The 15,831-nt window shown below is 43.4% G+C and overlaps 1 protein-coding gene across 4 annotated transcripts in view; it reads left to right on the forward strand.

Annotated features, from left to right (window-relative positions):
• The window catches only part of LOC132835824 (myosin-13), a 26,262-nt gene extending 15,303 nt beyond the window's left edge, over positions 1 to 10,959 (forward strand). For 2 of the 4 annotated variants that reach the window (XM_060854912.1, XM_060854913.1), the window contains exons 7-12: positions 98 to 165; positions 1,804 to 1,880; positions 3,133 to 3,206; positions 3,665 to 3,750; positions 4,751 to 4,818; positions 10,809 to 10,959. In XM_060854912.1, coding sequence (XP_060710895.1) covers positions 98 to 165; positions 1,804 to 1,880; positions 3,133 to 3,206; positions 3,665 to 3,750; positions 4,751 to 4,818; positions 10,809 to 10,823 — 388 coding nt within the window. In that variant the 3' untranslated portion in view covers positions 10,824 to 10,959. Of the gene's footprint in view, positions 1 to 97; positions 166 to 1,803; positions 1,881 to 3,132; positions 3,233 to 3,664; positions 3,751 to 4,750; positions 4,819 to 10,808 lie in introns of those variants that run through there. The other 2 variants (XM_060854915.1, XM_060854914.1) reach the window with 2 other exon arrangements.
• Positions 10,960 to 15,831: the final 4,872 nt, after the last annotated feature.

Here is a 15,831-nt window from a genome sequence, read left to right on the forward strand (position 1 = left end):
TCATCCACATGGGGACAGCCCCACCTCCACATACAATATTCCCCAGCAATGTCAGAATCAAGGCATTAACTCGATTATGTTTGTTCTTCTTTTACAGTAAAAAATTTCTATGGGAGGAATGTGAATCATTGCGGAAAGAGATAGAACAAATTAACCGAAAGCTAAGTCAGTATCCTTTACCCACTTTGTGATGTGTGTTTGGTTGATGGTTTAAATCCTGGGCTGGGGTACCAGCGGGTCCAGGCGCTGCTGGAGTTTGGTACCAACAGGTTAATACCACACTGGTGTTCGCCGCAAGTTATTGTGATGTCAGGCTGGAACACCTTCCAAAGTAACAACACTTCACGGGATTCACTAACATTGGAAAGCAAGTCATAATCCCTGGGTCAATATGATTTCATCCTTAAAAGATATTGGGCGGTGAACCTGATCTTGAATTGGACACATATTTGCTAATGCCTGTTTGAAAGTACTAGCTGACCAATTTCATCCCTTTTACTGCATTGTGCATATTGTGATATTATTTAAACTTAAAGCAGCAGGGAAAGGCAGAGGGATTGAGTCTGTTTAAAGGACACCCCCATCTTCAGCTGGAAAAATGGCAAAACAGCTTTGTCTAAGTGCTCCTGATTGGCCAAGTGAGCAGAGTGTAACTGACCCCTAGAGATGTGTTGAATTCCAGCCTGATCAGGTCACCACATCGCTGTTGGGTTCAGCACCCCAAAACTAGAGAAAAAAGCTGTCAGAAGTTCTGCTCCCTCCCACTGACCCCCTCCCAAATCAGGCAGCACCTGTGTATGTTGGATCAGGACAGCAGTGGCTTTGATTTTAATGATTCCCACAATCCAGCTCCAGGTTTTGATAGCTGCTGTCTGGGAACTAGATCCCATGAGTCCGTCAGTGCATTCAGTCAAGGAAAAGCACAGGCAGAGGGAAAATTGGCAGGACCTTGAGGGTTTGACTCTTCACTTCAGCACCCAACTTTAACTACTGGTTAGGCCACTATTGGAATATTGTGTGCAGTTCTGATCTCCTTCCTATCGGAAAGATGTTGTGAAACTTGAAAGGGTTCAGAAAAGATTTACAAGGATGTTGCCAGGGTTGGAGGACCCGCGCTACAGGAAGAGGCTGAACAGGCTGGGGCTGTTTCCCTGGAGCATCGGAGACTGAGGGGGGCCCTTTAGAGGTTTTTATAAAATCATGAGGGGCAGGGGTAGGGTAAATAGGCAAAGCCTTTTCCCTGGAGTCAGGGAGTCCAGAACTAGAGGGCATAGGTTTAGGGTGAGAGGGGAAAGATGTAAAAGAGACCTGAGCTGCCAGAGGATGTGGTGGAGGCTGGTACAATTGCAACAGTTAAGAGGCGTTTGGATGGATATATGAATAGGAAGGGTTTGGAGCGATATGGGCCGGGTGCCGGCCAGTGGGACTAGATTGGGTTGGGATATCTGGTCGGCATGGATGGGTTGGACTGAAGGGTTTGTGTCTGTGCTGTACATCTCCATGACTTTATGAAGTCTTTCCCATCTGATAATCCCCATGAAATGAAGTCAGACAGTTGAATAATTGTTGATTTGTGCATCGTTCTGTGGCAGCTCAGTCTGGTGTAAGGGACAATGGATTCACTAGGCAAAGGGCAAGAAAAGTAATGAAAGCAAATCTCTTCAGTGTTCCCACTCGTCCCCTCCCATGCTCCCCACCCAGGTGACCATTCACTTGTGTTAATGATGGGTGATTCACAGAAAGCCAAGACTGGGAATAAAGTGAAAGTGCATTCAATATTTGTCACTTCTTTTTTGGTTGCAGCTATTCAAGAGGATGATCTGTTGAGCAGTTTGACAGATTGCAAAATACTCAGACAAAATCAGAAGAAATATAATCAGGTATAGCCATGTGAAAAGTACTGTGCCTTTCAGTCTGATTTAAATAACATTATCTCCAGTCTATTAACTGTTGCACCATGTGCACCTTAGAGATCAAGCTCATACCACCTACATGTTCTTACTGCAGTTTTATAAAGTTGTTTCCTCTGGCTTGTTGCTGGTTTTAATACTGACATGTCCCCTCCTTGTCCATCTGTTTCCAAGCACCAGCGCTGCACTGGGCTGTGTAGGAGATGGCTTTTGGAGAACTGTAAACCTGACTCCAGCCTGATCAGTACCTATTCTAATTAATAAAATCACTGATTTCTGTTAGCCATACCTCTTACCTCAGTTAGAGATCTTGCTCCATCCATTTACGCAGGGAGTTTTCTTGACTTTGCATTCCCAGTTTACTTCTGTCCATTTGGGAGTATCCATTAGACATGCAGTCACACAACTGTGGATCTCAGCGGGGGGCTTCACTGAGCAGTTTATGACAAACACATTGAGAGAAGGATTTAAACTACAAGGCCAGGCAGGAAACAAATAAATTACCAGTCACTTTATACATGGATATCTGAGGCATATGATGGAGGTACTAGAGTCTGAGTGGGAGTTCTGTTCAGGACACCCAGATCACTCATTTGTAGACAATTACCTGTAAAAGTGCACAAAGTTTCCTAATCTCAGATGTGTGAACCTTGTCTGATACTGTTCTTGGGTCAAGGACACAAACTGCCTGCAGAATCCCCATCACTGTTACTGTCTTACTCAGCATACAGCAGGAAGGCAATGCACTGTATGATGGAGCCAAAGCAAATACCAATGACAGCTTATGCTGTTGGGTTTTATTAGATTAGACTAGACTAGACTAGACTAGACTTACAGTGTGGAAACAGGCCCTTCGGCCCAACAAGTCCACACCGACCCGCCGAAGCGCAACCCACCCATACCCCTACATTTACCCCTTACCTAACACTACGGGCAATTTAGCTTGGCCAATTCACCTGACCCGCACATCTTTGTGACTGTGGGAGGAAACCGGAGCACCCGGAGGAAACCCACGCAGACACGGGGAGAACGTGCAAACTCCACACAGGCAGTCGCCTGAGTCGGGAATTGAACCAGGGTCTACAGGTGCTGTGAGGCAGCAGTGCTAACCACTGTGCCACCGTGCCGCCCAAAGTGTTTAATTAGCACCAGGAGAACCCAGGATTTATGGCTGGCTTCAGTATTTCAGAGTAACCTCTTGTGCTCTTTCCCCTCAATACAGATTCTAGAGAGACTAATACAGAGATGCAGACAAGTACAATCACTGGATCCTGAACAGGAATTGAAAGACATTAAGTAGGTGGCACAGAAAGTGATTGTAAGGTAGAGAACAAGGGAGTGGCTGAGATGTTGTGGGAATAGACAGTACATTTAACATTACACAATCAGGGATAAGACTGATCCATACCAGAGCAGCAACAATGCTCTATCAGGAATCGGTCAGTGTGTCCCTTGGACTCAGCCAGGGTTTTGATTTCTGCTTGTGGTTGCTTTCCAGTGACCTGTGCAGGAACAAGAGGAGAGGGTTAGGCTTGGCTGTGATGTTCTGCCAGCTGTCACTCATCATCTCGGGTCATACCGAATGTCCTCTTGGTGCGAAACCAGCAGAAAGCAGCAGTCCTCGGGTTAGAGATGGTGCAGAGTGGGAAATGGGAACATCCCAAAGAAAATGAACAGGACGTTTGGAGGGAGAATGAAAACTGCCTTACTTGAGCTTGTAATCATTTATGTTCCCCACTTGTATTTCCACACAGATTAGCAATGATTGATATGCAGGAGCAGATTCAGAACCTTTGTTATTCCAACAAACAAAACAATACCATTGCCAGAATTAAGAGAGGTCAGTTGAACAGTATTAATTCTATGCTTTTTTAAAAATCGTATCCAACTTGAGATTTATCTGATTAGAAACAGAAGTTAACACAACACCTGAACTCTCATACAATATTTCTATATTCACAAACAATTAGATTTGAAGCCAAGGTTGAGGGCTCCCTAATTCTAATTCCCATTCTTGGATCCTCCCTCTATCCCTGACTAATGCACTAATACTGCAAAGAACTGTGAGTGTAGATGACCATCTCCTCTGCGGCCCAGTGTGGGAGGATAAAGACTCATTCCATGCAGAAACTTTTCCAGTGTTAACACGAGCGAGAAGCTGGGATCTCGGTGTACCCTGTGCTTGGCACTAACTCACTTCTGGTCATCTGTGAGAGAGCTCACAAAAGATGGAAGTCACCATCCTTACGAATACTCAGTGGGAATTATAACTTATGTGATTGTCTACGTGGACATTGAAATTCGTGGAACAGTTGCCAGTTTTCTCAGCTGACTGGGAATGATAAAGTTCAGTGTTGGTACTGAGCCATGTGTAGCAGGTTTCAGCCTTGGATTATGAGGAATGCAGAGCTGCTGACCTGATTGAGTCATCAGGAACGCCGAACATTCATGTCTGTACTAATTTATATCAACTTCCTGCTCAATAATCTGAGAGTTAGTTACAAAGCATACAAGGACAGTGATATTTTGCCCTAAGGTTTGGTCAAGTTAATGGTGTTTAATGGCAGCCATGAGTAACTTGAGTCAATTAGTCAGCTGTCCTTTCCTTGATTTGGAGATGCCAGTGTTGGACTGGGGTGTACAAAGTTAAAAAAATCACACAACACCAGGTTATAGTCCAACAGGTTTAATTGGAAGCACACTAGCTTTCGGAGCGACGCTCCATCAGGTGATAGTGGGGGGCTCAATTGTAACACAGTCCTTTTCAGACTGTAGTCTCTAATCAACAGGATAAGTACAGCAGCACTATTACTGATGGAACTTCCTTTCTCTTTAAACAGGCCAAAGTATTGAGTGCACCAGGAAAGAGCTGATGGTGAAACATATGTCCAATGCCTCAGATTCTGATGTGAGTTTTACATTCACTGACTCCATGTGTCCAACCTCTGGCTGGTTCCCCCTGCTCCACTGTCTCCCCATCTCTTACTACGAGTGGGGCGCCAGTACTGGCCTCAACGTGAATGTCCACAGATCAAAGTGACAGGACAGATAACATGGTCAAGGTCGCAAACAGGATCCTTCACATTGTTGGTCGAGGCTGGAACTATCACAGTAATCAGGCTATAGCTCAGGCCCAGGCTACTGCGATACGGGAAGAATGTGATCACACCAGAGACAGTACGGGAGAGATTCAGGAGATTGTTAGTTCTGAGGAAAAGATTGAATTAGCCCGGGTTATCTTCTTTGAAATAGAAGACAAATTTATTTGAAAGTATAAAATTATGGAGGATCTGTTACATTTGCAGAGAGGCAAGGATTTAAAGCAGAGAGATTAGAGACTTGAGAAATTATTTTAATTCGGGGAGTACTAAAGGCTGGAAGTCACTGTGTGAACGGGAGGTGGAGACAAAAACCGGAATTACTTTTTTAAAAACTGGGAATGAAATACAGACCAGAAATTGGAAGGTGGGATTAGGCTGGCTTCTATTTTGGTTAGCACAGGTAAAATGGCCAGATGGATTTCTTCTGGGCTGTTAGGCTGTCTTGTGGTGCACAATGTTAGCAGCCACCACACTCCTCCACAAGAAGCTGATTTGCCTGTTGTAGGAGACAAGGAAGGATTTCATTAAATTGGAGAGGGTTCAGAAAAGATTTACCGGGATGTGGAGGGTTTGACTGATAAGAGGCTGGATAGGCTGGGACTATTTTCACTGGAATGTAGGAGGTTGAAGGGTGACCTTGTACAGCTTTATAAAATCATGAGGGGCATAGATAAGGTGAATAGCAAAGGTCTTTTACCTAGGTTGGAGCCAGGTAAAAGAGGGCATATGTTTAAGGTGAAATGAAAAGATTTAAAAGGGACCTGAGGAACATCTTTTTCAGTGGTTCATATGTGGAATGACTTGCCGGGGAAGTAGTAGATGTAGGTACAGTTACAACATTTAAATACATTTAGCTAAGTTCGTGAATAGGAAATTGGGGTAATCATAGAATTCCTACAGGCAGTTCAGCTGCTTGAGTCCATACTGACCCACCCCACTACCCTATCCCTATAACCTTACATTTCCTCATAGTTAACCATTGAGCCTGCACATTCCTGGACTATGGAAGGAAACTGGAAGACCCAGAGGAAATCCACACAGACACTGGGAGAATGTACAAGCTCCATACAAATATTCTCCCAAGGGTGGAATTGAACCCGGGTCCCTGGTGCTGTGAGGCTTGGGAGAAACAGAAAATGGAGAGCTTCACTCTGCATCTAAAGTGATATCTACCTAATGATGGGTTGTTATAATTGAGGATTTATAACACACTACAGCGATGTTGTTACATTTATCCTGAGATTGATATTAACACTGGCGTTGAATCTCCATTCCCTACTATACTGTTACAGAAGCTGAACTGTGGTACTGGTTCAAGCCTCGATCATCTCTTTACTCAGACAGGTGATCCTTATGAACACTCCTTCCATGACTGTGATAATCCTTTCTCCCCAGTGGATGGGCAGGTTAATACTGTTTGATGGGAGAGTTATCATGGGCTGCAAGAACCTGTACAATAATGAGGGAGGGCACCTACAGCCACTATCCTGCTGGATATCATTCCAGGATTCTGAACCAATGCTCCAGTCTCTCATTGCCTGGATTATCTTACTAACTCACTGAGCAGAAAGATAGAGGTGGGAATGAGACCAGGCAGCTGAAAGCTGTGTTAGAATTCTAAAATAACTTTGTATTTATAAAGCAAGCCTCACAGACCACATTAGGGAACTGGAGCTGGAGCTGGATGAACATTTGGGAGGCTGTGCAGGTAACAGAGACGAGTTATAGGGAGGCCATCACACAAATTACAGGATAAAGATAGCTGGGTAACTGTCAGGAAAGGGAAAGGGCATAGGCAGACCGTGCAGAGACCCCCTGGGGCCGTTTCCCTCAACAATAAGTATACCTTTTTGTTAAAAATCACAGCGCCAGGTTATAGTCCAACCTACAGGGGAAAGCCTCAGTGGCCAGGTCCCTGGGACGGAGTCTGGCTCTGTGGCTCAGAGGAAAGGGGGCAATAAAAGGAGAGAGATAGTGATGAGATTCAGTGGTGAGAGGAACGGACAGGAGAGTCTGCAGTCACAAGTGGGACTCCCAGATGGTATGTTGCCTACTGAGTGGTAGGGTCAGGAATGTCTTGCGTTGACTTTACAGGATTTTTAAGGGGGAGGGTGAGCAGCTAGAGGTCATGGTACACATCCATACCAAAGACATAGCTAGGAAAAGGGATGAGGACCTGAAAAGTGAACATAGGGAGTTCGATTGGAAGCTAAAAGGCAGGATGAGCAGAGTAGTAATCTCAGGATTGCTATCAGTGCCACGGGCTGGTGAGGCTAGGAACAGAGAGCAAGTGCAGATGAGCATGTGCCTGCAGAGCTGGTGTAGGAGGGAGGGTTTCAGATATGTGGGTCATTGAGATATCGTCTGGGGAAGGTGGAATCTCTACAAGGAGGATGGGTTGCACCTGAACTGGAGGGGCACCAATATCCTGAGCAGGAGGTTTTGCTAGAGCTCTTTGGGAGGGCTTAAATAGATTGGCAGAAGGATGAGAACTGGAGTTATGGATCAGAGGATGGAGTACATAGTGAACAGCAGATACAGTGTGAGGAGGGATAGGCATTTCAGAGGGCAAAAGGCTGAAGTGTGTCTATTGGAACGCAAGAAGTGTCAGGAATAAGGGTGATGAACTCAGAGAGTGTACCAGTAATTGGAATGATGATGTTGTGGCCATAATGAAGACTTGGATATCACAGGAGGAGGAATGTTGTTGGATGTTCCAGAGTTTAGATGTTTCAAAAGGAAGAGGGAGGGAGGTAAGAGGTGGGAGAGTGGCATTGCTAATCAGGGATAGTATCACAGCTGCAGAAAGGAAGGTTTCAGGGAGGGTTTATCTACAGAGTCAGTCTGGGCGGAAGTCAGAAACAGGAAAGGAGCAGTCTTTTTATTGGGAGGTTTCTATAGGTCCCCCCCCAATAGCAACAGAGACATGCAGGAGCAGACTGGGAGACAGATTTTGGAAAGGTGCAGAAGTAACAGGGCTGTTGTCATGGCTGAACTTAACTTCCCTAATATTGATTGGAACCTCCTTAATGCAAATAGTTTGGATGGAGTGGATTTTGTCAGGTGTGTCCAGGAAGGATGCCTGACTAAATATGTAGATAGGCCAACTAGATGGGAGGCCATATTGGATTTGTTGCTCGGTAACAAACCAGGTCAGGTGTCAGATCACTCAACACTCAATGGGAAAGCATTTTGGTGACAATCACCCCATCTCCCTGACCGTTACGACAGTCATGGAGAGGGATAAGAGCAGACATTATGGGAAAATATTTAATTGGGGAGGGGAGTAACATTGCTATTATGCAGGAATTGGGGCACCTAAATTGGGAACAGATATTCTCAGAAATGCATGACAAATGTGGAGGTTGTGTAGGGAGCACTTGCTGATAGGGCTGGCCAGATTTGTCCCACTGAGGCAAAGAAGGGATGGTAGGGTGAACTTTGGATGACAAGGGATGTGGAGCATCAAATCAAGAAATAGAAGGAAACTGACAAGGATGAGGAAGCAAGGATCAAACAGGACTTCAGAGGGTTACAAGGTAGCAGGAAGGAACTGAAGAATGGACTAAGGAGATCTAGAAGGGGGCATGAAAAAGCTTTAGCAGGTAGGATTAAGGAAAGCCCCAAGGCATTCTACATTTATGTGAGGAACAAGAAGAGGGCCAGAGTGAGGGTAGGGCCAATCAGGGATAGTGGAGGGAATGTGTGTCTGGAGTCACAGTAGGTCCTTACTTTAATACTTTACTTCAGTATTCATTAGGGAGAGGGACCTTGTCATTTCTGAGGACCGTGTGAAACAGGCTGATACGCTCCAACAGGTTGATGTTAAGAAGGAGAACGTGCTGGAAATTTTGAACATAAGGATAGATACATCCAATGTTACTACAGGAAGTGAGGGAAGAGATTGCTGTGCCTTTGGCGATGATCTTTGCGTCCTCACTGTCCACTGGAATAGTACCAGATGATTAGAGGGTGGTAAATGCTATTCCCTTGTTCATGAAAGGGAATAGGGATAACCCTGGGAATTACAGACTCGTCAGTCTTGATGGGCAAATTATTGGATGATTCTGAGAGACAGGATTTATGATTACTTGGAAAACCATAGTTTGATTAGAGATAGTCAGCATGGCTTTGTGAGGGGCAGGTCATTTCTCAAAACCTTACTGAATGCTTTGAGGATGGGACAAAATACATTGATGAAGGTAGAGCAGTGGATGTGGTGGTCATGGATTTTAACAAAGCGTTTAGTAAGGTTGCCCCGGTGGGTTCATTCAGAAAGTAAGGTGGTGTGGGATATAGGGAAACCTGTGTGTCTGGATACAGAATTGGCTGGCCCATAGAAGACAGAGGGTAGTAGTAGATGGAAAGTATTTAGCCTGGAGCTCAGTGACCAGTGGTATGCTGCAGGGATTATTGGTTCTGGGACCTCTGCCCTTTGTGATTTTTATAAATGGCTTGGATGAGGAAGTGGAAGGGTGAGTTGGTAAGTTTGCCGATTACATGAAGGTTGGAGGAGTTGTGAATAGTGTGGAGCGCTGTTGCAGGTTGCAATGAGACATTGACAGGATGCAGAGCTGGGCTGACAAGTGTCAGATGGGGTTCAACCTGGAAAAGTGTGAAGTGATTCACTTTGGAAAGCCGAATTTGAACACCGAATACATGGTTAAAGGCAGGATTCTCGGCAGTGTGGAGGAACAGAGAGATCTTGGGGGTCCATGTCCATAGACTCTTCAAAGGTGCCACCTAAGTTGATAGAGTTGTGAAGGTATATGTGTATTGGCTTTCATTAGCAGGGTGATTGAGTTTAATGGAACATGGAAGTCAGTACAATGAAGAGTACATAGGTTAGTCTGATCTTAGAGTAGGATAAAAGGTCAACACAACATAGGGCTGAAGGGCCTGTACTGTACTGTTCTTCTAGGACTTATGATAGCTAAGTGCTTTGCAGTGATGTGACATTAGGAAGGTAAAGCACTGGTCTCACCTGGTGCAGTGTAACAGCTCCACTACGTGGAGTTTAACAGCTAGCTCTGTGTGTCTGAAAGGGAACAGCAACCAGGAAAGCATCATCGTGGAGCTGACCTAACCCCACTCACTCCCCCAGCACTAGCACTTCAATCCCAAGACACAATCCTTTGCATGAAAACCATATCCCAGATCATTATCACAGGACAGCAATCATTTTGAGTGATTAAGGTCAAATCCCCACTCCAACATCACTTGCTTTGTCGCCTGATTTAAGACAAGGGCATTGCAAAGCAATCTGGTTCATTCTGGATTTAATCTGATACAGAGCGTCAGGTTGGGGAAATGACACTGAAACACAGCCTTGGCATTAGTCAGGCTTGTTTCTGTGGTCCATGTCCCAATTACAAACTCATGTCAATGTAGAAAGAGGGAGCTGAGAAAGTAAGCATTGTTTTTTTTTAATACAAGCAGTGCCCTTCACAAAAGGGCAATGCTGTGTGACCTTGTCATTTTTTTTAATGAGAGCTTTTTTTTAAATTTTTTTTTTCCCTTTTTTTTTAATTAACCCCCACCCTACTGCCTAACTGTGGTAGTGCTTATTTTTCCCCAGCACCCATGGTCTGTGTGTGCAGGTGTGAGACACAGTGAGAGACACAAAGTGCAAAAATCTTTATTTAATTTCCACCACCAGGAAGAAAGAAAATACCTGAGTGGCCTGTGACAAGCAGTGCCCTTCACATCAAAGGGCAATACAGTAAGCGTTGCTCAATCAGCCTAGAAAATTCTGATTTGACTCCTAACTAATTCCATCCTTTTATTTTCTCTTTAGACTGACACATGGTAAAAGCCGTCTAATAACTTCTGATAGCCACTGCGGGGAATACCATCATCCAATGACCCAGCTGCCTGAACAGCATCCCAAACAGATGCAAAAGGCAGACCAGGAACCACAAGCTTTAATAAAATTAATTACATAAATCCCAAAGCACACTTTTATTCAGTGAGATGTTAAATGTTTTCTAAGTTTGCAGGAAGGCAGAGTTATTTGCATCAAAATGTTTGCTCAGGAGAGAGAAAGACAGAACGTGCAAGCAGATTGGGAAATTTTTTTTCCCCTCTCAGTAGCCCCTGGAAATTCTCGGTAGCACAGCCCAGGGAACTTGTCCAAGTGACATCCTTTCTGAGGCAAGTATCACAACAATCGGCAGCCAGTGAACCACAGAGAGAGGATTACAATAGACAGCTACCAGCTGGAGACATGAGCTAGGCAATTACTAGCAGCAACTTTTGTGTTCTAATCAGGAAATAAAGCAACCACCAGCTGAAAGCAGACCGCACCGTTGCACCGAACTGTGTGGTACTCTTCGACAACTACAGCAACCCTCAACTCAGCTGAGGCTGCTGTTATTGTATTGGTTTTGATTGCTGATGATGATGATGTTTGGTACATTATGCTAATGGTAGGTGAACCAGAGGTAATACATATGCAGAATACGGTGAATGCTGGAAATCAGAAATAAAAACGTAAATGGTTACAAATACACTGCAAGACAGCGGATATCTGTGGAGAGGAAAAAAAAGTTAGTGTATATGGTATGACATTTCATTTTCTGATAATGCAGCTTGAAATCCTAGCTGATTCAGAGAAAACAAAATCTTCCTTGTCTCTATCTTGAGTAGACAACCCCTGACGCAGAGATGATGCTCTCTGGTCTTAGACCAGCCCATAAGGGGAACCACATCAACCCTGGAAGATCCCCCAATAATCTTGTATGGATCCATAAGGTCACTCCTCACTTACAATGAGTGCACCCCAACCTACATAACCTCATCGCTTTAGTGAATAACCCCATATTTGAAATCTACCTATTGCTTTCTATAGTTTTAGCAAGACCCATTTATGTACTTGATACACTTGGAGATAAAGGCCAACAGCCTTTCCTATTACCCAATGAACATGAATGTTAGCATTTTGTGACCCCCCCAGATCCCTCTGTGCTACAGCTTCCTAAAATCTTTCCCCAGTTAAGTAATATTCAGCTTTTTCAGTCTTCCAGCGAAAGTGCAGAACCTCATGTTTTCCCACATTGCATTCCATCTGTTGCTAGTCCTCCATAGAGTTGTTATAACATCTTCACTCTCACCTTTCTGCCTATGTTTGTGTCGTCCACAAATTTGGCAATAGTACTTTTAAATATACATTCATTCCAAGCTGTTAAACAACTTTGGCCACAACAGGGATCCTTGTGGCACACCAATAGCCTGATCACAGCCTGATCACATTCCTGATGAAGGACTTATGCCCAAAATGTCAATTATCATGCTCCTGAAATGCTACCTGACACACTGTGCTTTTCCAGCACCACACTTTCAACACACCAATAGCATCAAGTTGCCATCTTGAAATGTCACTTCTATCCCAACCCATGCTGATATACTTATTCAAAAAAAATTAAAATACATAACTGTACAACAGGAAGGGATGTAATAATTTTTTAAAATACATAATTTAATCAAACAGAATCCTCCAGGACTTTTCCAGATTCTAAGGATTTCTGGAAGATTTCTACCATTGCAGCCACTTTTACTGCAGGTATTTCCTTTAATATCCTGAGAATCAATCAATCAGGTGAGGAGACTTCCCTTTCAGCCTATTTTTCTCAAGTATAATTACTAATGTATTTGCTCCCCTACTTTACTAACAAGTGGGCCCAGCAACCATCCTTGCAGAACACAGTTGGTCACAGGCCTCAAGTCTGATAAACAACCTTCCACCACCACCCTCTGTCTCAGAGTCAAACCAATTTCATATCCAAATCAGCTGGCTCTCCCAGGATCCGATGTGATCTAACTTTATTAAATCAGTCTACCATTGCAGAACCTTGTCAGAAGGCTTTGCTAAAATCCATAGAGACAACTCTGTCCTCTATTATTTTCCTGGTCACAAAAACTCAAGTTTGTGAGAAATGATTTCCTACAAACAAAGTCATGTTGATTATCTGTAATTAGTCCTTACTTCTCCAAATGCATTGAAGAACAACTTATCCATCATGGATGTCAAAGTCACTGGTCTATAGTTCTCACACTTTTCCTTGCAGCCTTTCTTAAATAAAGCTACAACATTGGTCACCCTCCAATCTTCGGCACCTTGTCTGTGGCCATCAACGATGCAAATATCTCTGCTAGGGACCCCTGCAATTTATTGTCTACTTTCCCAAAATGTCCTGGGATACATAATTCATTTCCAGAGATTTATTTACCTTTATGCTTTTTAAAGGCCTCTTGGAGTGTTGGAGGCTGAGGGGTGACATTATAGAGGTGTATAAAATCGTGGACATAGACAAGGTGAATAGTCAAGGTTTTAAAACTTTAGCTTTAAAAACATTTACTGAAATAGCATCACCTACTTCCCTGGGCAGGTAATTCCATAGATCTATAATCCTCTAGGTGTAGAAGTTCCTTCTCAGTTCAGTCCTAAACCTGCTCCCTCTAACCTTGAAGCTATGCCCTCTTGTCCTAGTTACACCTGCCAGTGGAAATATCCTCTCTACTTCTGTCTTATCTATTCCCTTCATAATTTCATGTCCCCAGTTCCAAATCATCTTTATAAATTGTGAATAATTGTGGTCCCAACACCGATCTCTGAGGCAATTTGCTAGTTACTGATTGAGTGCTATTCTGGTTGGCATTTATCCCCACTCTTTGCTTCCTGTTAGTCAACCAATCCTCTACCCGTGCTAATACTTTATCCATAACGCCTTGCATCCTTATCTTATGCAGCAGCCTCTTGTGTGGCACCTTGTCAAATGTTTTTGGAAATCTGGGTACACCACATCTACTGGGTCCCCGTTGTCCACCTTGCTCATAATGTCTTCAAGAAATTCCAAAAGATTAGCTAAGCATAAAGCCTTTCATGAATCCATGCTGCATCTTCCCTGCTGCAAAGGTTAAGCTAACCAGTCTATAATTCCCTTTTTAAACAGTGGCATCACATTTGCTGTTTTCCAGAGTCCAGCAAATTTTGGAAAATTACCACCAGTGCACTTGCTATTTTTCCTCCCATCTCTTTTAGTACCCTGGGCTGCATTCCATCAGGACCAGGAGACTTGTCTACCCTTAGCTTACCCAACACTAGCTCTTTCATAATAATGATTGTTTCCAGGTCCTCACCTACCTTTGTCTCTGTCAATTACTGGCATGTTTTTAGTGTCCTCCACTGTGAAGACTGAAATAGATGTTCAATGCCTTGGCTATTTCATCATACCCCACAACTAAATACCCCTTCTCATGCTCTAAAGGAGCAATGTTTAGCCACTTTTTTTGTTTTATATATTTAGAGAAACTTTCACTATCTATCTCTATATTCTGTGCTAGTTTTTTCTCATGTTCTATTTTACTTTTCTTTATAGCTTTTTTTTGTGGCTGTTTAAAGCTTTCTCAATCTTCTAGATTCCTGCTATTTTTGGCCACTTTGCATGCCTGCTCTTTCACTTTCACAGCCTCCCTTATTTCCTTAGACAACCATGGCAGATTACCCTTCCTCTTACAGTCTTTCCTTTTAACTGGAATATACTTTTACTGAGCACTTTGAAAAATTGCTTTGAAAGGCCTCCTCTGCCCCTCAACTGTCCCACCATCAAATCTTTGTTTCCAGTCTACTTTAGTCGAGTCCTCTATCATTCTATTGTAGTCTCCCTTGTGTCAGTACAGGATCCTGGTATTGGATTTTATCTTCACACATTCCATCTATCCAAAATTCAACCATACTGTGATCGCTCCTTCGAAGAGGATCCTTAATTATGAGATCATTTATTATTCCTGTCTCATTACACAGGACCAGATATATGATAGCTTACTCCCTCATCTGTTCTATTATGTGTTGTTCAAGAAAACTATCACAGATATACTCAACAAACTCCTCAAGACTACCCTGAGAATTGGTGCTACACATTTCAGGAGAGATGTTAGGAAGCATTTCGACACACAAGGGGTAGTCGATGTTTGGAACTCTCTTCCACAAATGTCAATGGATGTTAAATCAGTTGTTAGTTTTAAATCAGACATAAATTTGATAAGCAAAGACTTTCAGGAATATGGGCTAAAGACAAGTATATGGAGTTAGGCCACAGATCGTCCACGATCATCTTGAATGGCAAAACAGGCTTCAGGCCTGAATATCTACTCCTGTTTGTACATAATTTATTTGCTAACAGTTGTTTCTGACCAAGGTGACTCACTCAAAACTGAATGCTAAATTCTACCATGTTATGGTCACTGTCCCCCAGGATATAAGACCATAAGACACAGGAATAGAAATAGGGCATTCAGTCCACTGTGCCATTTCCTTATGGCTGATGTTTCTCAATCCCATTCTCCACCTTTCTCCCCACAACCCTTGATTAGTAAGGCTATCTTGGTCTTAAATACACTCAATACTTGACCAAAGTCTTCTGCAGCAATGAATTCCACAGACTAACTACCCTCTGAAGAAATTCCTTTCCATTGCCATTCTAAAGAGTCATCCCTTCAGTCTGGGACTGGTCCCAATCTCTGCTACCAGTGGAAACATCTTCTCCACGTCCACACTATCCAGGCCTCTCAGTATGCTGAGTTTCAATGAGAAACCCCTCTCATCCTTCTAAACTGCAGAGTACAGACCCACAGTCCTCAACTGCTCCTCAATGACATGCCCTTCAGTCCTGGATCACTCTAGTATGGATGCCTCCAAGGCTTACTTAGATAAGGGATTTGAAATTGCTCACCATATTCCAAACACCAGAGCCTTATGAAACTTTAGCTGTACATCTCTGTTCTTGTATTCTAGCCCTCTTGAAATTAATGCTAACATTGCA

Source organism: Hemiscyllium ocellatum, chromosome 45 (genome assembly GCF_020745735.1).
Source record: "Hemiscyllium ocellatum isolate sHemOce1 chromosome 45, sHemOce1.pat.X.cur, whole genome shotgun sequence".
Classification (NCBI taxonomy): domain Eukaryota; kingdom Metazoa; phylum Chordata; class Chondrichthyes; order Orectolobiformes; family Hemiscylliidae; genus Hemiscyllium; species Hemiscyllium ocellatum.